At 46.9% G+C, this 23,203-nt stretch overlaps 1 protein-coding gene across 1 annotated transcript; it reads right to left on the bottom strand.

Annotated features, from left to right (window-relative positions):
* Positions 1 to 395: 395 nt before the first annotated feature.
* fbxo10 (F-box protein 10) lies at positions 396 to 22,881 on the bottom strand. The gene is made up of 11 exons (XM_088924408.1): positions 22,492 to 22,881; positions 17,719 to 18,309; positions 15,257 to 15,997; positions 10,380 to 10,529; positions 9,746 to 9,882; positions 8,381 to 8,451; positions 6,603 to 6,755; positions 4,804 to 5,079; positions 3,208 to 3,518; positions 1,429 to 1,626; positions 396 to 566 (listed from the first exon to the last, which is right to left on the bottom strand). The coding sequence occupies exons 2-11, from the start codon at positions 18,301 to 18,303 to the stop codon at positions 396 to 398; spliced, it is 2,793 nt and encodes a 930-aa protein (XP_088780534.1). The 5' UTR covers positions 18,304 to 18,309; positions 22,492 to 22,881.
* Positions 22,882 to 23,203: the final 322 nt, after the last annotated feature.

Genomic DNA, 23,203 nt, shown 5'->3' with positions numbered 1-23,203 from the left:
GCGTTGCCTGTCTGGGATCGGCCAGTCGACCGGGGTGCTAGTCACTGCATGGGGACCCCCATGAGAAGTTACTGGAGGGTGGTGGAGTCCCGGTCAGTGAGCCCAGACTCCGCCATGGAGAAGCCAGCCAGCTGGGTAAAGGAATGTACACTGGGAGGCTGAGGGCCCGCATGGTGCTGGGACTTGGGGACACAGGCACTTTGTGTTTTCATCCATGGAACGCAAGAGCCAGCCATCTTCCTCTCTGAAGCACGCAGAAGGGAGCTTGAGGGCTGACAAGAACCCTTTTCCTCTCTCATTTGGCAAGCCGAGGGCGGTCAGCTCACAGCGACCTCTCCCTAAATCCGTGGTATCCCAGCGGCGAGTCGGTCCGGCCCGGCCCGGCCCGGCCGGACTCACAGGATGGAGCAGAAGATGCTCCCGGAGCTGTGGCAGCCGCTCTCCACGCGGGCCGTGATCCGGGTTGTCATGGAGATCCCCCTCTGGGCGGGCTGTGTGGCGGGGGCGCCGCTCGGCTGGCCCTCGACGCGCGGGCGGGGGGGGGGGTTCTCCAGCGTCCACGCTGCCTCCCGCCTGCCGGGACTGAGAAGAGACGCGGGGTTTCATTCCATATGAGCTCTCAATCACCAGTCTTAGGTGATGCCTTTAATGAAGCTGCTTGCTTGTTTACAGTTTTAGTTTACGTCTTTCTGTCCTGGGTTTCATAAAAACTCTACTGCAAGGGCAGTGCTCTGACTGCTTCAGTACTCAGGCCTCTGACCAGCCTCTCCTTGACTTGTTTCCTCTTATTTCAGGCTCAGATTTACGATGAACAGACACAGGTAGGAATGACAGTACACCCCCCCCCCATTCTGCATTACAATATAATCTTTCAGTGAAAGAAAACCAAATTAAATTTGCCTGGTCCAGTAGCCCCCCCCTCCCCCAGGAGCTGGTTTTGGAAACACGGTGCAATGAGACTCCCTTCAAAACAAAACGACGTTATGCGTTCGATTCAATTTCTTGTGCCTCTTACGCACTTTGTCTGCATCTTGAAATGCAGTTTGAAATGAGGTAGAGATGTCTCCTCTCCATCCTCAAAGCCCTTGGAGCACCTTGTGACTCCTCCTTCTCCATCGAGATGCAGCGGTCATCAATTAAGATTCTCGCCTGACATCAGGACAGCGACTCAAGTCCCTATGCACCAGTGCACATACTGGGCGAGCAATATTGTTTTGGTGCACGAACAGAGAGGCAATGAGTGATAGCCTCTGACATGCCTGAATCTAGGATTATCTTTATCTTAATGAGTTTAGCAAGGGCCAATATCATATATTACAAATCGGGACTGGTAGCTATCTTGGATACACCCCTTCCCAGCTCCTCCGACTGGCGGTCACAGATAGCTGTTGCCAGCGGGAGCAGGGACAATAGGAGACCAACACCAACGGGAGCTACTTGCCTCTTCCCGTTGAAAGCCAGCAGCTCGTTGTTCAGCACGATGCAGTCCTCGGCCGCGGCGGTCTTGTGGATCAGCGACTTCCCCGCCTTGCCCTGGAAAATGAGGTTGTCCTGCACCAGCCCCTTCACCTCGTCCAGCACCGCCACCCCAAAGCCGTGCAGCGACTGAATCCGGTTTCTCACCACCTGCAAGAGTGCTCAACAGTTCACACTGGATCAAGTGTACCCCAATGGAGAGCTCGGACTCGGGAGACCTGGGGAGCACTCAGGTCAGGTATGTGCAGCACAGTAGGGGAGGAATGTGGAAGCTGGAGATCAGGCTGGAAATCTGAGCTACTAAACCTTACAGTGAGCCTTGTGTACTAAAACTATATACTTTATGTACTTTCCATATTGCTGCTGTTTGAATGCAGCTGAAGATTCCAGTTGTTACTCTTCTAATGTAAACTGCTGCTACTGTATTCCGTATTAATCTCATCCATATCGCTATGAAATGTAAATTTATGCTTCCTGCCTCTACTTGGATTTTCACTGTTACTTTCCATTATGTCGTCGGCACACATGCTGTTGTCAACAATTTGTGCTGTCATTTATGTGAGGAAACATGCAAGTAAGCATTTCTTTGTAATCGGGTACATGTAACAAACTTGAAACCTTAAAACCCCTTACAATGTGTGATTAGGGGGGTGAATAATGCTTCAGCAACTGCTGCTACAGTCACAAAAAGAGTTGTCAAGGTTTTCCCAGACCACAAGGTTCAGAAACGTCCTCAGACTGACTGGTATTCAGTCCAGGCCATGTCTGCAGTAATGCAGTTTGAATGCAGTTTGAATGCAGCTCAGTGTGGCTGCTGGTGACTACCTCATTTCACTGTCCCCTAGAGCAGCACTGTGTCATCTGGCCTGACAGCCAAGCTCTCAGTCACCCAGGCTAATTGAGCTCATTAAGAGAATTCCTTGTTTAATTAGACCATTTCACCTGTTTATGCACTCAGCCTAATTGAAAAATTCTTTGCTGTAGGTGTTGCTGCGAAGGAATTAAACCGATTAATAATATCTAGTTACAGGTGAGCATGACACTGTATCAGACTCTCCCACTAATTCTTGGTCTTACCATTTACAGTACATTCCACACACCTGGATGAGAGCTGGTATAAAACACAAAAATCGTTTCAGGGTTTGAACAAATCCTATTTGCGTTCTTAAGAACTCAAACAAAGGTCTTCACAATACTCCAGATAAAGTAGTGTAATTGATTAAGAGCTCAGAGAAGCCAAAAGAAAGAGGTCAGAGTCAAGACAAACAGCAGAATATCAAAGACTATCTCACCTTCCCTGACACACAACAAATAACACAGAAAACAAAACTATGCGCCTTTCCAGCACAAAATCCAACAATTCACAGTGGCCCAGATCTATGAGGGAGAGTCTGTTTTCTGTACACCCAGGTTAGTACAGTAGAGAGGTAAAAACATTGGTTAAAAAACAGATAAAAATACAGTTCTGGGGTAGAACAGGGCAAAAACTATAAAAAAACAGCTCAGAATTAATTAAATTAAACAAGTTTCTCCAAGGAACTCATTGCATATTCCGTTTTACCTGTAATACCTTTCTTGTCTGTCCTGATTGGTTGTTTTTTTCTGCGGCAACGTCAGAGCACACTATACAGGCTCCCGCTCACTAATATGAGGCCCATGTGATACCCAAGCTGAGTAAAAACCAGTATCCCAGCTGCAACTCCCCTCCACTTCTCAGAAAAACATTATTACCCTCATGTCGGCAGACTCCAGCAGTCTGAGAGCGCAGCCGTGGTTACCGATGATGTCATTCTCCAAGATCACCCCTTCTCCCCTGGAGCTGATGCCATGGCACCTGTTGTCATAGACACCGTTGCCGCGAAGCTCCACCCGGCAGCCGGCCTCCACGGACACGCCCCCAGCTGTATTGGCTGTGATGCTGTTGTTGACCATGCGGGAGAGCTGGCTGCTCTGAAACACGGAGATGCCGTGGCCCTGGTTGGCGTGGATGGCGTTGCCCACGATGTTCAGTGCTTCGCTGTTCTTTACATAAAGCCCCGCAGCTGCAGCCCAGGAAGAAGAAAGGCTGTAATGTGGACTTTCTGGTACTTTATTCAGACTTTGCACTATCACAAATTTGGCCAATATTGGTTGAAACTGGCTCAATCTACTTTTTTGCTGCTTATCTGTCTTCTGAAATGATCCAAACTCTACCTTTCTAATACAGAAGCAGAATACCAGCTGCAAGCGAACAACAGCGCAGTACTGGAATGGCCAACTCTTTTTTTTTTAACGCGAGTACAGTTAACCAGGGTGATCATAGTAATTAACGTCCAGCACGAAGCTTTTGTCATTATGATTACAATATTCTGTTGATGTTCAATTCTTCAAAAAATGCTCATTTTCTACCAGATTATAAGTGACAGCTGCCCCCTTGGAGCCTGATCCTGTCAGATCTCAATAGCTAAGCAGCACTGGGGCTGGTCCATACTGGGATGGGAAGCCTCTATGGAACACCAGGTTTCTGCAGTAAGTGATGCTGGTCGACCAGTAGGTGGTGCTCTTCCCTCTGGTGTAGAATGTACAAACTGGAGGCTCAGTATGGCAACAGGGAACACTGTGCTGTAGGAGGCACTGTCATTTGGATCAGGTGTTAAACCAAGGTCCTGCCTACCTGACCTTTAAAGATTCCACGACACTGGTTTTGTTAGGAATAAGCTTGATATTCCTAGTGTCCAGATTTGTTTATGCTTTGACGTCTGCAGTCAGGCCTCCCCAATTTTCCCCATTTCTCCCACTGGAGGAGGACTTTCTCACTCCTCTACTCGATCTGCTGTGAAATTGGGCTGCAGGGTGTGAGGGCTTGTGTTTCACCCAGATAGGTGCTGCATCTCAGTGGAAGATGAAGTACCCCTCCTATATATGCAGGGCTTCAGCCCCCTTCTGGATGAAAACTGCTATGCTGATGTTTATAATAATTAATTACTATTCTAAACAATCACTGTATTTGCAATGTCTTCTCTTATCAATTCATCAGCACTGAGTGTATGTTTGCTCATACACAGCCCTCGATGTCAGAATTACTCGCACACATCCAGCTCAGAGGGCAGTTCTAGCTCATAATTTGTGTTTCATGGAAGCCAAAGAGATCTGGGCTAACCTAGAATATTTGACAGTGGAAGGAACACATGTCCGACCGTTAAAGAGTTGAGAACAAAAAAATGGTGTGAGTCGAGAGGAATATGGTGGATAAGGAAGTCAGGGAGGACTCAACGGTGAAGAGCCGGTGAGTTCTCGGGACAGCAATGTCGGACAGGACAAGGACAAGGCCTCTCGGATGAGACTTGCCTCCGTTGTGGCTGATGCTGTTAGACTCGATGAGCGCCGCGCTGATGGGCCGCCGGGAGGAGAAACGCTCGTCTTCGCTGTCCAGGTCGCCCTCCCAGGCGATCAGCTCTCCCTCCTCGTTGAAGTTCTCGTTGCCGGCCTGGCTGGGCGGGTAGTTGTTGGCATCCTCCTTGTGGCAGAAGACGGCCATGCCGTAGGTGCTGTTGTGGCTGATGCGGTTCCCAGTGATGTGGGGCAGACTGGAGGACATGATCCACACTCCACAGCCCTTGTTACCTGGGAGACCGGTGGGGGAGAGCAGGAGAGGGGGAAGGATGAGACAAGTTGCCATTGTGGGTTTAAGCCTCAGTTCTGTTTTGCACTGCCGGGACATCCCACTGTGAAAGACACTCACTAACAGCGGCAAGTGAGGAACCGACTCAATATTATTAATGTTTCATTTCAGGTATACACCTGAGACTTCATTAGCTAGAGTCATGATCTCAACACACCATTGGCCACCGCTGAAATACTCTTTTTAGGAAAAGTGTTATGCTAATTTTACAGATCATTTGTTCCACAAGGCTAGGCCCACTGGTCTTCCTAATGCCTACACTGCTTAGGAAGTTCAAGGTAAATGTAAACAAATGTAGAACAATAACTCAAGTAAAGAAATAAACGAGCTTTGTTAGACTTACATCTAAGATATTCTGGATATCTTTTCACAAGTAACAAGTTCTAAACTTACCGTTCCTTTCTACAAATTGTATATAAACAGCACAATCATAACCATCGCATGCTTGCGTATATTTGTATAAAGATATTCGACACAACACCAGACACCACACCACACCAGTCACCATACTAGACGCCTCTAGTGACACCACCGAGGGCTTCTAGCGGTGCGGACGTCATTGCCCTGAGCTGTTGCTGCTAACGAAGTCACTGATATTCGGCATCATTTTAGATTTTCCAAGAAGCAGCCGGAACATATAAATAACCTCATTACCAGAGAAGAGCAGCCGGTTGGTGAGATGGGACTTGCTGCCGTGGGCTGGCGAGCCCTGGGCTCAACACAAACACAGTTTCCAGCCCTGTCAGCGCTGTTCTTTCAACCACCCACCAACCTCAGACAACAGGTGCTTTACCCTCCCTCTGCACCTGTCTGGCACTCTGGGAGAGATCGAGTCCTCAGACGCATTACTGCTAAGTGCTGCACTTGATGTCAGTGTTCAGACAAGGCTTCAGGACTTCAGGCTTCAGGAGTGGGCTGGAGGGTAGCTTTACACGACTGAATTTGATGACTCCTAAGTGTTTACGAATTATATTAAACCACACTATAGCCCTGAGGTGGGTAACATGGGGAATACCCTTTCAATGCAAGCTAGCACTATTCTGCTGAATTCTGCGTTTTCTACAAAAGTCAACCAATCTCGTCTGTGCGTCTCTTCTCAGAGAGAGGAGACTGCTGCCTTGCAAACATGGTCCGCAGACCCCCTGTGGTGCAATATACCCCGTCGAATATCTCGGAAAACCCAGGACTCGCAGAGTGAATATTCAAATTACATTGATTTTTCCAGCTGTACATGCAAAGGAGGTACAGTGTCGTTATTTTAAGAGGTGACACCCGAAAAGCAGCTTGGATTGGATTTTAGCAAACCACCAGAGCACAACTTTGCTTGGAGAGAACAGAATGGTCCACATACCCACATGGCCCGCGGCGGCCATGTTGAACCGCTGCTCATGAACACCGGCCTCTTTTGGCCATGCTTCAGCCCACACAGCAGCGGACGCCGCAGAAGGGAACCCCCCCGACTCACGGCAGATGGTGTTGCCCTCGATCAGCCCCCGGCTTCTCTCTCCAATCACCACGCCGTCCGAGTAGCCGTGGCAGATCAAGTTATTGCGCAGCACTGGGTCGCTGCCCCGCCGGATATCAGCCCCTCCCCACTGGTTCTCCCGGATCACGTTCTCTGCAATGGGACGAGCGACAGGAAACATCAGGGGGCGCTGCACCTGTCAGCCAGCCACCTCCTGTCAGCGTCAAGCGCATGGAATTAGGCCAGCACCCTTCTTCAACCCTAGCCACAGCTATGATATAGTCATTTGTGTTTAAATCTTGATATAACAGTCCATTACATTTATAGAACATCATTTGTATCATACTCTGTAGACTTGTTTTTCAAGTGGAAATCAAACACAGAACCTAAACCTTTTCTTTAAATTTGCCGAACCCAAACGGTGTTTTTATTGACCACAGTACGACATGCATGCAATAAAATGGCACCACTGCAATGTGTGTAGAAGAGCTCTCAGTTTGGGATCTGATGAAATGCCCCCCCCGTCTGCACCAGGTAACTCTCTGTTGCGTGTAGGGCGAGAATATTCCTTGGCACTGCAGAGACCTACTCTCACTTCACAGAGCTGCGTTGAGACAGACTATCGGTGCAGAGTGCTGCAGCCCAACTATCGGTATGGAGAGCTGAGGGCCGTCTATCGGTGTGGAGAGCTGAGGCCTGTCTATAGGTGTGGAGAGCTGAGGCCTGTCTATAGGTGTGGAGAGCTGAGGCCTGTCTATAGGTGTGGAGAGCTGAGGCCTGTGTATCAGTGCGGAGAGCTGAGGCCTGTCTATAGGTGTGGAGAGCTGAGGCCTGTCTATCGGTGTGGAGAGCTGAGGCCTGTCTATAGGTGTGGAGAGCTGAGGCCTGTCTATAGGTGTGGAGAGCTGTGGCCTGTCTATAGGTGTGGAGAGCAGCAGGCCGTCTATCGGTGTGGAGAGCTGAGGCCTGTCTATAGGTGTGGAGAGCTGAGGCCTGTCTATAGGTGTGGAGAGCTGCAGGCCTGTCTATCGGTGTGGAGAGCTGAGGCCTATCTATCGGTATGGAGAGCTGAGGCCTGTCTATAGGTGTGGAGAGCTGTGGCCTGTCTATAGGTGTGGAGAGCTGAGGCCTGTCCATAGGTGTGGAGAGCTGAGGCCTGTCTATCGGTATGGAGAGCTGAGGCCTGTCTATAGGTGTGGAGAGCTGAGGCCTGTGTATCAGTGCGGAGAGCTGCAGGCCGTCTATCGGTGTGGAGAGCTGTGGCCTGTCTATAGGTGTGGAGAGCTGAGGCCTGTCTATAGGTGTGGAGAGCTGAGGCCTGTCTATAGGTGTGGAGAGCTGAGGCCTGTCTATCGGTATGGAGAGCTGAGGCCTGTCTATAGGTGTGGAGAGCTGAGGCCTGTCTATAGGTGTGGAGAGCTGAGGCCTGTGTATCAGTGCGGAGAGCTGCAGGCCGTCTATCGGTGTGGAGAGCTGAGGCCTGTCTATCGGTATGGAGAGCTGCAGGCCGTCTATCGGTGTGGAGAGATGAGGCCTGTCTATAGGTGTGGAGAGCTGTGGCCTGTCTATAGGTGTGGAGAGCTGAGGCCTGTCTATCGGTATGGAGAGCTGCAGGCCATCTATCGGTGTGGAGAGCTGCAGGCCATCTATCGGTGTGGAGAGCTGCAGGCCATCTATCGGTGTGGAGAGCTGCAGGCCATCTATCGGTATGGAGAGCTGAGGCCTGTCTATCGGTATGGAGAGCTGAGGACGGACAATTCCTGCTGAGAGCTTCGTACCTACTATAAGGCCTCTGCCACTCTCGTTCACTGCGATCCCTGCTGCCAGGCCTTGGTAAATATGGTTTCCACTGGAACACAAACAATGAGGGATCAGAAGCCAGTCTTCTCAGAAGGCATCACAGGAAACAGGTCTAGTTTTTCTCTTTTCCAAACTGTAGAGGAGTGATTCACAGTTATGCATTTCCAAGCTTGCCAACGGCCTCAAATTCACACACTGGAGAACTATTCTGAAAATGGAGTCATATCATCATTCAGCTCAAAATTTCAAAATTTGTAGTTTCCAAAAAGAAAAACCTCTTTAAGAGTTTGAAACCCTGAAAGAAAGGGCGGCGAATCACATTTATAGAAATATTTTTTGTTTTGGATAGTGATTACGCTTCTCCTGCTTTTAAGTGCAGCCGTTTCGGAATAGATGCAGGCTTTCGTGGAAAGAGTTTTGAAAGAAGAGCGTGAATTCAAGTCCTCTTTGTATGCATAGCAGTTTCGTTTGAGCTGTTAGCTGCTGGAATTTGATTATAAGCAAAGCAATCAGAGAGCAAGTACTGACTTTCACAGTAACGTGTCTCACCCAGACCATTTCCACCAGCACAAAAAGAGATTACGTTCACTGATGTTGTAAAAGCATCAGTGGGAATTTGATGCAGATGTGAATTGCCAAACTCCCACATTTTAGGAAAATTTGTTTGAAAATAATCTCTACCACCATTTAAAAAAAATTTAAAAAGACTTTCTCCTCGTTTTGGAAAGTTACATTTAAAAAGCTCTGAAACCCCACTAAGAGACGTGGTAATAAGGTAATAAGATGATAAGGAGTCTGGAACAATCTACACAGACATGAATTTAAAGGAGATACCATGGCTTTGTTCAAGAGCAGAACAACTGGATCAGCTACTGTCTACCAGATGGACTGAAATAACCTTCTTGTCTGTAGCCTTTCTTATATTCCCTGACCTGTATCTGCCAGGTTGTTAACATCTCTTCACGCTGTGAACCCCACCTAAACACTAAGAGTTTCAGTTTAGTTGAAAAGTTTTAGTTCAAGAGTTGAAAGAAGACTAACACGGCTCTCAGGGGTGAGCAGGGGACAAAGGACAGGAGAAATGAACACAGCTCACTCCCACCCCACCCCCCACCCCCCTACAGCAGCGTTCAGGCCGGTCAGTGATGCCCGGTGTCGTCGCCCAGAAAGAAAGAGATGTCACAGTTTAGGCCCATGCTGCTTCAAGTGCAAAGACGTTTACAGGCACGCATGCCAGAAAGGGTTATACACTGAAGCCAGCCCTTTTGAAACTTTCTCTCCCTCTCCCCGAACGGCTGCCATTCCCACATCAAAGACTCGCCTCACTCGGGTTAACCACTCACCTCACCACTGGGTTGCCATTGTACAGTATATAAATGCCGGCCTCCTTATTGCCGTAGATGCGGTTGCTGCGAATGCAACCCTTCCCGTTGCCGAGGACGACGATGCCCGAGCGCAGGCCGCTGTGTATTCTGTTACACTGCACAGAGACGGACACAGACGGGGGGGGGGGGGGTTGAGATGTGACCGGTACGGTCCAGCCTGCGCATGCTGCAAGTTCAATTACATTGTTTGATCCCCGAGAAAGCTCTCAACGTGCGCATACAAATTTCCTTTGGTTTGGCGTTGCCTAGCACCTAAATAGTTCATGACAAAGCACTCGTAAGCAGCAAAGCAACTCAGAACACTGTGATTCAGCAATCCGAGCACACTCCGCTTGAACCGCGTGTGTGCTTGGAGTAACGGAAGGCTCGACTCTTTCGCCCTGGAACCTAACCGAACCTCCATGCCCTGTTTGGACACCCTTTTTTGTAGTAAAGAAGATAAACCGCTCCGCTACATCTTGAATTCCCTACGCAATGAGGAGGAGAATACTAATGTCTTCCACACACTGAACTCCTGGCTGGGGGTTTCTACCTCAAGCTCCGTCTAACACAATTCTCTTCCTCACACGAACGGGTCGGCGCCAAGTCGTACCAGGATGAGCGGGTTGGCGCCCTTGCGGATGTCGATCCCAGCCTCGGCGTTGGAGTGGATGTTGTTGTCCGCGATGAGGCCCTGGGCGGACAGGCGGAGCAACACGCCCGAGGTCTTGCAGCGCGACACCTCGTTCTTCAGCATAACGATCTGGGGACACGGAGGCAGGAGGAGAGAAAGTGATGGAAAAGTGGGCCGGTGTTTTTTTTTTAAGCATCCCCTTTTTTTTTTTAGGAACTGGGACTTTTCCGTTCTTTGCGAAGTCCCTAGTTGTGGAACCCCCCCCGGTGTTTTATCCACTACGAACCCTCACAACAGCGTGGGAAGGATGAAGACGTGGTGGGTTCCACATTGAGCCTCCAGTGCAAAAGGCCTAAAGGTTTGGACAAAGAGCTCATGCAAATCTTATGGTAAAAAAGACAAGCCTAGTTAAAGACAACCAGATACATACTGTAGGCAACACCATTTTAACAGTGCTTAGGGCTCAGGTTTAAAAATATTTCCCTCCAATTCCTCCAGTAAATGCCCTGTAAATGAGAATCCACTTTCAGTTGACTTACAGTACCTGGTAAAATTAAGGAATAAGGAACACAAAGGTATGTGACAGTCAGACTGTCAGAATCCTGCAGACTAAAAGGGAACCCTTTTCAAATTAGGGCAAAGTCAGCTAACAAGGTCCAGGTTCAAACTAGCTATGCCTGGTTTACTGGTTTAGATGTTCCAGAGACCCTCCACTGTGACAAGGAAACCAAAAGCACTTCACACGTTCTGTCACAATTCTCATGAAGTTGAAGTGTAATGCAAAAAGGTGAAAGAAAGTAAATGGCATAAAAGATTTTAAAGGGATTTGTACGACAGGAAACGGAAAGAAGTACATAAAGATTTAGGCTGTGGATAACAAGGGGGAGCATAAGAGGCTTGGAGAGCTTGAGACTTTATTGCAAGAGTGAAAAAAGTAAAATGACAATGGGTTGGACCCACATCATAAAGAACAGATCGATGCTGGGTCAAGGTCATTTTGAACCAGATCCTGTGAGACAAGAGAAGAGCAACAGGGAAGGGCACACAGAAGATGGGAACATAACATTTTGAGTTTTGCAGAATTGATATGGAATAGAAGCAGCAAAACTTTTATTAAGTAAATTTACAATTAATTAAAACAAAACTCACAACTGTTTGCAAATACATATCTTCCAAACAGCTGCCCTTGTCTATCCTACAACCTGCCTCCTAAATCTCAGTCCTTCTATTCAAAAATAAAAAAGAGCAAAAAAAAAGTGTGTTTCTTTCTTCCTTCATGATTATATTGAGTGCTGAGGACACAGCAGGGAGTGTGAAACAGACGCTGTGTTGACAGCAGTAGCTCTGTGCGGGTATTATTCACTTCACATTAGAAGTCAGTGCACAGGAGCCACTTTCTGCATTGTATATATTTCAACAGTGTATATATTAATCAAGAAACAAAGAAGTAATAACATGATGTGATCCTTCAGACAGTATTAATAAACAGTAACACTGACTGTGGCATTCAGCTCTGTACTCAGTGCCCCTGACCTCCAGGTGCAGGAAGGATATAGTTTCTCCTGAGTCACTGGCAGAGTATTTCCAGGGAAGAGATCAGCTCGCATGCCAATTCCTTTCTGTGGGATGACCCCGAAAGTATGCCTAAACTGCCTAATTATTTTGTGAATAAAGGCCAGCAGGCATTTTTTTTACTTAAGATTGAATTTGCATTTATTATAACTAAAATGGGGCTGCATGGTGGTGCAGTGTTTAGCATTGCAGCACAGAGGCCTTGGGTTAATAATAATTAATAATACCTTACACTTATATAGCGCTTTTCTGGACACTCCACTCAAAGCGCTTTACAGGTAATGGGGACTCCCCTCCACCACTACCACCAATGTGTAGCCCCAGCTGGATGATGTGACGGCAGCCATAGTGCGTCAGTATGCTCCCCACACATCAGCTATCAGTGGGGAGGAGAACAGAGTAAGGAAGATAATTTAAAGATGGGGATTTTTTGAAGGCATTGATTGGTAAAGGCCAATGGGAAATTTGGCCAGGACGCTGGGGTAACACCCCTACTCTTTCCAAGAAACACCAAGGGGTTTTTATTGACCACAGACAGTCAGGACCTCGGTTTTATGTCTGATCCAAAGGACAGCACCTTTTTACAGTATAGTGTCCCCATTACTATACTGGGGCATTAGGACTGACCCACACAGACCGCAGGGAAAGCGCCTTAAGTAACCTTAGTTTTTCCCAGGGGTCTCCCATCCAGGTACTGGCCAGGCTCACACCTGCTGAGCTTCAGGGGGCTGCCAGCTGTGAGTTACAGGGTGAGATGGCTGCTGGCTGGGATCACTTCCAGACCTGGGGTGCTGTCTGTGTGGAGTTTGTATGCTCTCCCCAAGCTCATGTGGCTCTGGTTTCCCCCTCTGGTTTAGCCCAATGAGATACTGGCATTCTTTGAAAACTGGCCCTAGTGTGAGTGTGTGCGTCTTTGTGTCGGTGTCCGGTGTCCCGTCCAGGATGTGCGCCCACTGCTTGCCAGGATAGACTCTGGCTTCCCCACGACTTAGAGAATCGATGGATAACTACGAAGATTTAATCAAAAAATTTGATTTTAAAAGTGTTTCTTCTGACAGCAAATCCAGCCTTTCAGCAGACCAAATAGGCTGACTAATCCATTTTCTTACATCCTGTTTTCAGACACTGTCCTGCACTTCACATGAACTGACACATGTAACTGGGTCAGCCAGCACCACAACAAGCAGCTGATGTTTAACAGAAGGCAGAAAATTATTCCCACGACTGTGTCATCTGTCCCAGGCAGTCTGGGAAGAATATATCATTTATCTGTAGATTGACTGATAACCTTGGAAGTGAGAGTTATGAGAAAACTGGTATATTACTCTAAATTAAGGATGCTCATTTTATCCTGGGGACTACAAAAAAAGCCTATTAATTTACTATTACAGAGAACCTGCTCTCTTTTCTGAATACAGCATTAATCTACAGTACAGTATATACAATCCTTTTACACACAGATTACTGTACATAGATCCTATCTATAAAGATTTTACAGTGATTTTTAAATGGATTGAAATTGATTCCTCATAATTTAGAACTCAAGTCACTGGAAAGATTTAGTTTGATTAAGGTGTAAAGTGTACTATGAAGAAGATAACACAGCCCGCAACTACGGATCGAAGAACAATTACAAACGAGGAGGTCTTGTGGCCCATCTAACCTCTCCTCCACATAATCGTTAAGGAATTCAGTATTTGGTTTTAAACATTTTAGGCATTTTTTAAAGTATTTACATGTTAAAGGTTCTGCTGACATTTAATTGTAAAACAAATTAAAGAAAGCTTGATACACAAAAAAGAGCCCCAGAACCTTACTATCTCTGCAACAAAAACTTTCAGAAACCGTCACATACTCTCGATCATTTTGAGGAACTTCCTTGCTTTCAAATCACAACATCAGTATTCCGACAGGCCACCAGCAATTCAAGCAAAAAAACAGTAAGCATCCAATTTGTCTTTAATTCTAAAACTATAACACCAACATTCATATGCTGTGTTATGTACTGTACTGTATATCACTGCACACACTAAATAGGGCAATTTGTTTACACCAAGCAATTTTGTTAAAGTCTTTTCTAACAAAAGTAAGGTATTGCAGGTTAAAAATGTTACTGTATATCCACAGTTGTACCAACAGTAATTTAATAACCAAACATTGTCTAATTATAATTTGTTTAATTTAGGATAATGTTATAAGAGTAAGTGGTATGTTAGAAATGTAGCTACCCTGCTCTGCAAATCAACTCTATAACACATGTACAGTACTTTAGGATTCACACAAGCGTAAATATAAAAATACAGTAAATGAGAGACATGGCATGTGGGGCACAGGATGAGTGTGCCCAGCATTGATGCTGAAAGTACACCAACTTCTGGTCAAGCGTTGAACAATTGAGATGAAAAAGGCACAATTAAAATCCCTTTCCGCTGGCCAGAGGCTGGCTGAGTTTGTGAGACCTGCGGCAGAAGGGTAGGTTGAGAGGGCTGATATTTTAATCCTACTGCTCAGAGGAGGGGGGATTGTGTAGGGATTTTTCCCACTCTATTTTATTTTTATTTTACAGAATTAAAAGACTGAAGCAACTTACATTTATGGGATAAAGTTCTTTTGGGATGTGGGCGAGTTCAGCTTAAATATAGCTGACTTGGGCATATTGTACAGTCTGTATTTATTCAGACTTTGGCATTTCATGTTTTTTTCCCCGGAGTTTCCTGTCCCTACTTGCTGACTTACTAAAACTACAGTGTAGAATCACCTTTGCCCTAAAAACTGTGGATTTAGTAAAAAAAAAACACTGGAAGCTAAAGGGGTGATGCTATAATAGTGCAGAATACATACTACACGGTAAGAATTAAATTCTTACAAACTCCCCGTCCACTGTCCACTGTATCGGCTATTGAATTAGAGTTAATGAATCCCAGCTCTATGGACTGTACTGATTTAATTCCTAAAAACTAAAATATTGTAACTTTCTAAACCAACATAAAACCCCATGCTTAGGCCTACATGCAAAGCATGGCTGGCCCATTGAATTTATTTTAAAACCTTCAAAATAATTTCTTCCGTTTTTTCCAAATTGGCTTTGAAGCACCGAGAAACGGCACACAAGCTCTTTCCGCACCACCTTTCCCAGAAGCCTGCTGCAAAGAGCTCCAGGTTTCCCAGCGCTCCCCTCACCGCGCTGGGAGCTCCTGACCCGAACAAACACCGCAGACACAGCCGGAAGGGGAGGAGGACAATACGGAGACCGTGAGGGGCCGGGGCGAGGCGACGCCACTTACCTTGGCACTCTGGATGCAGCGCACCGCGTAGGCGAGGTCGCGGAACACGTTGCCCTCCAGCCGGGCCTGCGCCTGGGCGCAAACGAACAGCCCCCCCTTCCCGTCGCGGAACAGGCACTTGCGGACGAGGCAGCCCTGCAGGCTGGCGGCCAGCGCCTGGGCCTCTTTGTCCCTCTGCAGCTCCTGCTGCAGGGTGCGCAGCTCCAGGCCGGAGGAGGCGGGGACGCTGGGGTCCCCCGGAGCCTGCTCCAGCAGGTGGCTCAGCCCATGGGGGTGGTAGGACAGCTTGTAGCCAACGGGGTCGTCCTCCTCATTGTCGCTGGCGGTGCTCAGTTCGCTCTCGCTGCAGTCCAAGGCCTCCGACAGGACAGTAGCCTCGATCTCTCCTCCCCGCTGCCCCGTCCCCCCCTCTTTACAGAGCTCCAGTGTCACGACAGGAGGTGGGTGACTGACGTCCGGGCTCCACTCCTGCAGACTGGCCATGGATTTCGACTTAGCCAGGGCGGTCAAGTGCTTGCAGGCCCAGTTCCGGTCGGAGGCCAGGGACCCCTCCACGGTGACCGAGGCATTGTCGCTGCCCGAGAACTCGCAGCTCTCCAGCAGGCTGAGAGCCACGCCGTGCAGGTGCACGCTGGACTGACTGAAGGAACAGAACCGGACCTGGCACGTCCCGGGCCCCTGGACCTGCAGCTGCCCGTTCTCCAGGTTACAGTTGTCAAACTGCACGTGGCCCGAGGACGTCTGTCAAAAGGCAGGGGAAGACAGAACAGTTATCTGGACAGTCCGGTCGGCAAACAAAAACTTCCTGGCACATCAGTCAGCAGTCCTCCAAGACTGAAGGAAAGCAGCGAACTTCTAAACTGGAACTGTACTTTACTCCAGTGCTACAGTTCGGTCAAACAGTTTATATGCAATATGGGCTGATTTACCGCTTCAGTTTCACTTCCAGTTCATTTGCCGGCCAATTAAATGTGCTCAATTGTTTCCTTCCATTTTCGTTCCCTATTTTATTTGTACACTGATCTGCCTTGACATGTTTTTTTCTTTAGCTATTCGGAGTCCGTGTCCATTATTTATATCCACATATTAATAAAACACGCTACAGCGATATTTCATGTTGTATGTTCCTCTCTAAGGATGCTCAAATTGGAATGTACAGCTTGTTTCGTGTGATTTCTGTGACTTTTTCTCTAAGCCGAATTGTACCCTGCTGATAATTGACCACTTGTTCTTATGAACTTTCAGCTAGTCAGTGATGACCTTTATACTTACAAGCACTTTAACAGGTGCTGGGCATTTAGATGTTTTTTCACTGCAAAGTTAAGGGTTTCTTGCCCTAATGGTTTTGCACTGTCAGTTTTTGTCTGTTTAACTCCCCTCATTCTCTTCTTACAGAGGAATGTACAGTAGTTCTGCTCATTATAGCGTCTGCTGCTCTCAAGGGGATCGTTTTACCAACTTCAGAACAGAAGGTGGTAGTTTTCAGGTCCAGTCTGCGCCTGGTCTCTTACCCAGACACATTCATCTCCCCCTCCAACAACCGATTCCTGGATCTCCACAAACATTTACTGTGCATGAAACTGTCAACCCATTCAGACACACTTGCACACTTGTCCTTTCATAATCAAAATAATTATTAAAAATACATTACACAGAACAATAACACAACCTCACATAACATAATATGGGCCCAGAGACAGAAGATACTGCTGGGTTGCAAACAGAGCTGGGTTTTTTGGACCATAAAATACTATTAGATTAAATACTGTAAGTATAAGGCACTGCAGTGGGTTTGTCAAAACTGCCCAACACATCATCGGCAACACCTTACCATCCATCCAGGAAATCTACAACACCAGTCTTAAAAAAGCCACCAAAATTATGTCTGACCCCACTCACCCCAGTCATAACTTGTTTGTCCCTCTACCATCTGGTAGAAGGTTCCAAACGCTGCAGTCGCACACAACGAGAGTCCAAAATAGCTTCTTCCCCAGGGCCGTCAAGCTGGTGACGCCCCCACTCCCTCCCATCATGCTATGATCTCTCCTCACTTCTTCCTGTACCCCTATACCACTACATACACGACAACTGAATGCAAGCCGAAATCGTACTTAAAACAGTACTGGTTGTACTATTTATTAATCACTGTATTACTTTTGCACTGTTTTACTTTTCTCTGTTGGCGTATTTGCACAGTTTTTGACAATTTTGCACTGGCACCATACTGTTGTTCACACTGTTATTGTTATTGTATTTCTGTCTATTGTCTTGTCTGCTCTTCTATTTCTGTGCTGCGCCTGAGAGACTCACGAGAAACACTTTTCACTATACTATGCGCCCGTGTAAGTATAATGACAAATAAAGCTGAGTTGAATTGAACTGTAATTAGCAACCGCCCTTGCTAGAAACGCATGTGTTGCGTTCAGAAAGCTGCAAGACGCATTAGCGTGGCAGTGCCCTACCTTGTACAAAACAGGCGAGAACCACGCGGGCATGAAGACCAGGTTGCAGAGGCGGGCGGTGGGGCACTGCTGATCGAAACTGACCAGCAGGGCCACCTCCCCCAGCTTCCCCTTGCCCACGATCTCCACGGGCAGCTTCAGCACCAGCTCGCTCTGCTCCTCGTACACCCCGGGGTGCAGCAGCACCCTGTCGTAAGCCCCCGCCGCCCCCAGGGCGCCGCGCAGGCTCTGGTGCTCGTGCCCCGGCCCCACGTGGTGCACCTTCCTGTCCTTGCGGCGGCGGAAGAGGTAGAGGCAGTGGGAGGACTCCAGCTCCTCGCCGCTCTGGCTCCAGGTGCGGGAGGCCAGGGAGTGCTGCCGCAGGGCCTCCCTCCAGGAGCGCGGCTCCAGGTGGGGCCGGTTGGGCCAGTTGGGGTGCTTGCACTCCGCGCAGCCCAGGCACAGCTGCCGCCAGCGCGTGTTGTCCAGGCTGAGGATCAGCTCCCTCCAGGCCCGGCACACCAGGCTGCAGCGGCCCAGGTCCGCCAGGGGCAGGTAGGCCAGGATCAGGCGCCACAGCTCCAGGGGCAGACTGCCAGCCTCCATCCTCACCTGCGGGACGACTGACACTTCAGCGCGGGGCGGGGGGGGAGGGGGGGAGTGGGGTGGAGAGAAGGAGAGAGCTGTCTGTAATTAGGTTCATGCAGGGAGCTGTGTCAGTATGCGTAGGCTGCAAAGGAACAAGTAATGGCGTATTCCATGCTGAAAAGAGAAGAAAAGACACACAACGTTTCGGATGTCTTTCCCAGCTATCCCAGCTATCTACACTGTGAAACAGGAAGGACTCTGGGAGACCGTTATAGGGAACATGACACGGCTGTGAGGATCAAAGATCTCTCCAAGCCCATAGTTTCCAATTTCACCTCTAATGGCCATGATCACACTGACCTCTCCGTCTCTCCAAGGGGGGTTTCGGAATCCTATTGCAGAAAAAACATCCGAAACCAAAATGATCCTGAAGCTAGGATCACACCTTCCCCCTTCTCTCAACGACAGACTCGTTTCCTTCTAATCCTCTCTATTCATGTGCAGGTTTTGACTTCACACCTCTCTTCACCTGTCTCGACTCCACACCACCTGAGGGCCCACTCTGCTTCCCTCCTGCTCCCGCCTCCTCTCCACTCCCGGCTTTTGTCCTCCAATGTTTTATCAACTGCCGATTTTCCTCCTTCTTTCACACCTGAAGAAGGCTCCACAGCCAAAACATTGCATTTCTTTTCTTCTCTTTTCAGCCTGGAATAAACCTTTACTTGTTCCTTTGTCTGTAATTATTCCCTGCAAGTTGGCCTCCTGAGACCTCAAGATAACGGGAGATCGGATTTGTGGCGCAGTGCTTGACTCCAATTAGCCTAGCCCATCAGACACAAAACAAAATGACCGCAGAAAAGGGGAAATCAATTTACGGCACAAGTGTTTTGCTGGCAGATACTGTATGGAAACACTCTTAGTGGACAGCTTTCTGATTTGGACCTGCACTTATCTTTCATTCTGTTTTGGGGATCTGAGAGAGGTGAACATATTGTATTACTTTACTGTTCTTAGTATTCTGGAGAGAAATATCAGGACAATTAGACTAAGATTTCCTACAAAGAATTCTCAGTCTTCATTTTGCTAAACACATTGGAGCATTAAATGGATAGAATTAAAAATATGTTTTTAAATACAGGGCACATTCCTTACAGGAATAGAAAAAACATGAGGCCAATGACTCAAATTACTCATTCATCTGCATATTCAGTAACTCTTGTAAGTTTACCTATATTACACAAAACACGTTTACAATAAACTGACTAAAGAACTACATGAAATGCTCCATTTCATGGCAAACCAAGATGCCTAATCTTTTTTTTCCTCCACAAATTGCGCATCCTATTAAATTACAAGCAGATAAAACTTTTTATCACACATTGAACTAACATTAGAAACCTGTACATGCTATTAAAGAGGTGACACCGGAAAACAAAAAAAAACAGCAAAAAAACTCTTATTCCTTATGTTTCTCAACTACAGAAAACTTCTGTCTTCTTTTTCTTGCTTGAGAACCCAAAGGAAAATCAAGAGAATCCAACAAATATGAGCTTTTCACATGTGGGCGGTTTTCATCAATGCTATGAAACTGCTTTAATGGTCTATGCACAACAAACAAACAAGACTACAAGATCCATAATGCTCTGCTCAGGAAACAGGAAGAAATGGCAGGGCAAGTGCAATGACTGCCACTAGGCAATAACACCTTATGGAAGTTAGTGTGGTGATTTCAATACTGAATAGAGAAAGAATCGTATACTGCACTGCTTGAGTGTACATGTACTTCACTGTGTACTAACAAATTTCACTGGGTGGTGGAGAAACAGTTCCACAGTTCCAGTATGCATGCTCTAAAAAGCAGCTTGTTCAAACGGAACAGCTGTGAGGGAAATAAAATAAAATGTCACATGGACCTCAGGGAATAAAAATGAACCCAAGTGTATTGCTTTCAAAAAAGAACTTTAGAACCATAAATCATCTTTATTTTTACGTCTCCATGCCTTACTTTGAACTCCTGTGATCAGCTTGGCCATTGCTCTGAAGCAAGCAGTCAGGGCAGTCCAACACTTCTTCCTGATCACACAGTGCCAGCAGCGGTACTGGTGCCGACCAGCTCTCTCCAGCACACTGTCAACTCGCCGGCGCACGTCGTCGTGTCAATTTATTCATCACGGTGACTCGCCAAACTGTGCACCAACGTCTCCGGAACGCCTGTCACAATCAGCTCGTGACATAACCCCGTCTCAGACCAGTGATTTCTGTGAGCATCTTTACAGCCGTCGCCACTCGCGCACAGTACACACTACAATGAAAGACTTCCCCTACTGTGCATGCTCGTATTTGAACCGTGTAATGTAAGAAATAACTCAACAGATAAGCCCAAACACAAACACATTATAAAAAACAAGTAATAGGTTTATTCCATGCTGAAAAAAAGAAGAAAGAAAACACAATGTTTTTGGCCATGGAGCCTTCTTCAGGTGTGAGCACTGACACCTCACACCTGAAGAAGGCTCCACGGCCGAAACGTTGTGTTTTCTTTCTTCTTTTTTTCAGTATGGAATAAACCTATTACTTGTTCCTATGCAGCCTAAGAATGCTGACGCAGCTATCCACCTGAACCACATTATAAAAAATACCAGCTACACAACACTAAACACTAAAATTTCCCAGGGTGTAATTTCTACTGTAGCTATGAAATACAGCACAACAATCATTTTTCATTGGACCTTGGAATTGACAGCTATCCGTTCCCCTTTTCCATTTGTAGTTCAACATCCTCAACAGAGGTCAGGAATTGTAACGGAAATATGAAGACGACAGCCTGAATAAGATTAATTGTATTTAAAAATGAAAAACAGCATCCACTGCTTTTCACAAAGGGTTGTAGGAATTCTGGAACACATTACCCCACTACGGTGCTGTAGCTGACACTGCACCTCACCAGACCTCTGCTCCACCAGCTACTAGCACCCAAACAGTCTACTCTACGCAGACTGAATGGCTTTTCCCTCTTGGCAAACCTCTCTTGCGACCCCAATTCCAAAACTGTTTATTATCAGCACTCTCTGCAGACAACAGACTTCAAGTCTTCTCTTGCCATAATTCTACACTCCTCCATGATGTGATCATGGATCGTTTAAATATTTCATCACGCACTGCCCGATCTACATAAAATGTAAACTGCACAAACCGAGTAAATAAACAAATTGAATGTGTTTATTGTAGATGCTCCTCTCCCTCTCCAACTCCTAAGAGTGACAACAAATAAAGGTAAACAGCTAACTGAGTCCATATAGAATTTAACATTCACTAAAGCAGGTATGTTATTTCCTGGGCTTAACAGTCTCAGACATCTTTCATGCACAATGAGAGATATGAAAAGCATTTTCCTCTTTGTAACAAAGTTCATCCACGTTGGTGCTATCTCTTAGCTCTAAATCTAAACTAAATCTAGGACGTCTCATAACTTCTGTAAAGAACAGGCCCTTATTTTTTGCCCGATTGCAGCTATATTCTCTCCTAGCAGATGTCCTTTCTAAATAAGACCCACCTTTAAGAAAATATACATGATATCGTCAAGTAGAGAGGGGAATGCTGAGTGACTGGAGTTACTCTGGTTGTCATCAAGAGCCAATCACACGATTGAACTGACCGTGCAATTTCTTTAAGATAAAACCACAGCAAAAGTGACTTTCATTAAAAACGGGAAAGTGTGCGGTGTTCGGATGTCTTGGTATCTTGTGGAAAGAGCAACACGGTCTCTCAGTCCACTTCCCTCAGACTAAGGACTTTGCACAAGAAATGTCCGAATACAACGCCGTATCAACTCTTTAAAGAGTTTTTTTTAACGAAGACATCAAGCTCCTCGTTGCACGCCACGCAACAAGTACATACCTTAATCTTAATGCTAGATACTACAAGTACTATACTGCACAGTGCAATTCGATTTAAACTGAAAATAAAAATCGGACAAATCTGGAAACATAAATCCTGTTTTAAAAATAAAAACATTGTATTGCATACGTTGTTTCAAGTCCCAGCGCATTAGAAACACAGTTTTAAAATAACCGTATTAAATAATAAACATCTGTCGTGACGATGTAGCGATCAAACGTTCTGAAACGTGTTTCTAGGAATCGAGATGGTGGGGATCTGACTAGGGGGCTCGTTCAACAACACACACTGAATTATATAACCCCTTACCTCTCCAGTTTCAGCTCAACGCGGCCGACACATAGTTGCTTAAAAAATGTTTTCGGACCCTCCCCGACCAACTGCTTGCATAAACAGATTTGAAGACACCCGGGGAGGCTGAAATCCTTTCTTCGTCCTCCGTTCTCAAGCTCTGGAAAGCGGGGAGACGAGGTGGTGGATGGCAATAAAAAAAATAAATGTGTGCTGATCTCCCTTCTGTAGTGTTACGGCCCCCAGAGACCGAAACAGGAATTTGCTGGCGGTGCCGCTAAACTGTTACCGTCTGGCTGCCTGGATCAATGCATGAACTCCGACATTGTGCAGCGGCTGGTGTTTGTTGTTACAGTATCTCGGCAGACGCCGTAGTTCCCGCAGCTGTGCATCTGCGAAAAGTGATATGAGGCTGCAGCTCTTCTTGCGCTAGCAGTGAGCCGAGACTGCAGCAGTTCAACGCAGGAGGATGCGTGGGGCTGGGTTTAGCACAGCCTACGTCAATCTCTCCTGCTTTAACTGCCCTCGCAGCCTCCTGGCAACAGGCACAAGGCAGCAGACAGGATAGGGCAGTGAGCTCCGGCTCCACCAGTCGGAGAGAACATCCCCGACTGTCCTGCTGGAGTCTGCAGACAAAAAAAATAAGGACTCGGCTTTTGTTTGTGTCATTTCTAATCATTTTAACAAGCTATTGACGCCATCCGCCTGCAGACAGTAAGACATGCGTCAA

The sequence above is a fragment of the Atractosteus spatula genome, chromosome 1 (genome assembly GCF_055471065.1).
Source record: "Atractosteus spatula isolate fAtrSpa1 chromosome 1, fAtrSpa1.hap1, whole genome shotgun sequence".
In the NCBI taxonomy this organism is placed as follows: domain Eukaryota; kingdom Metazoa; phylum Chordata; class Actinopteri; order Semionotiformes; family Lepisosteidae; genus Atractosteus; species Atractosteus spatula.
This window is presented reverse-complemented; position numbering and strand designations above follow the sequence as displayed.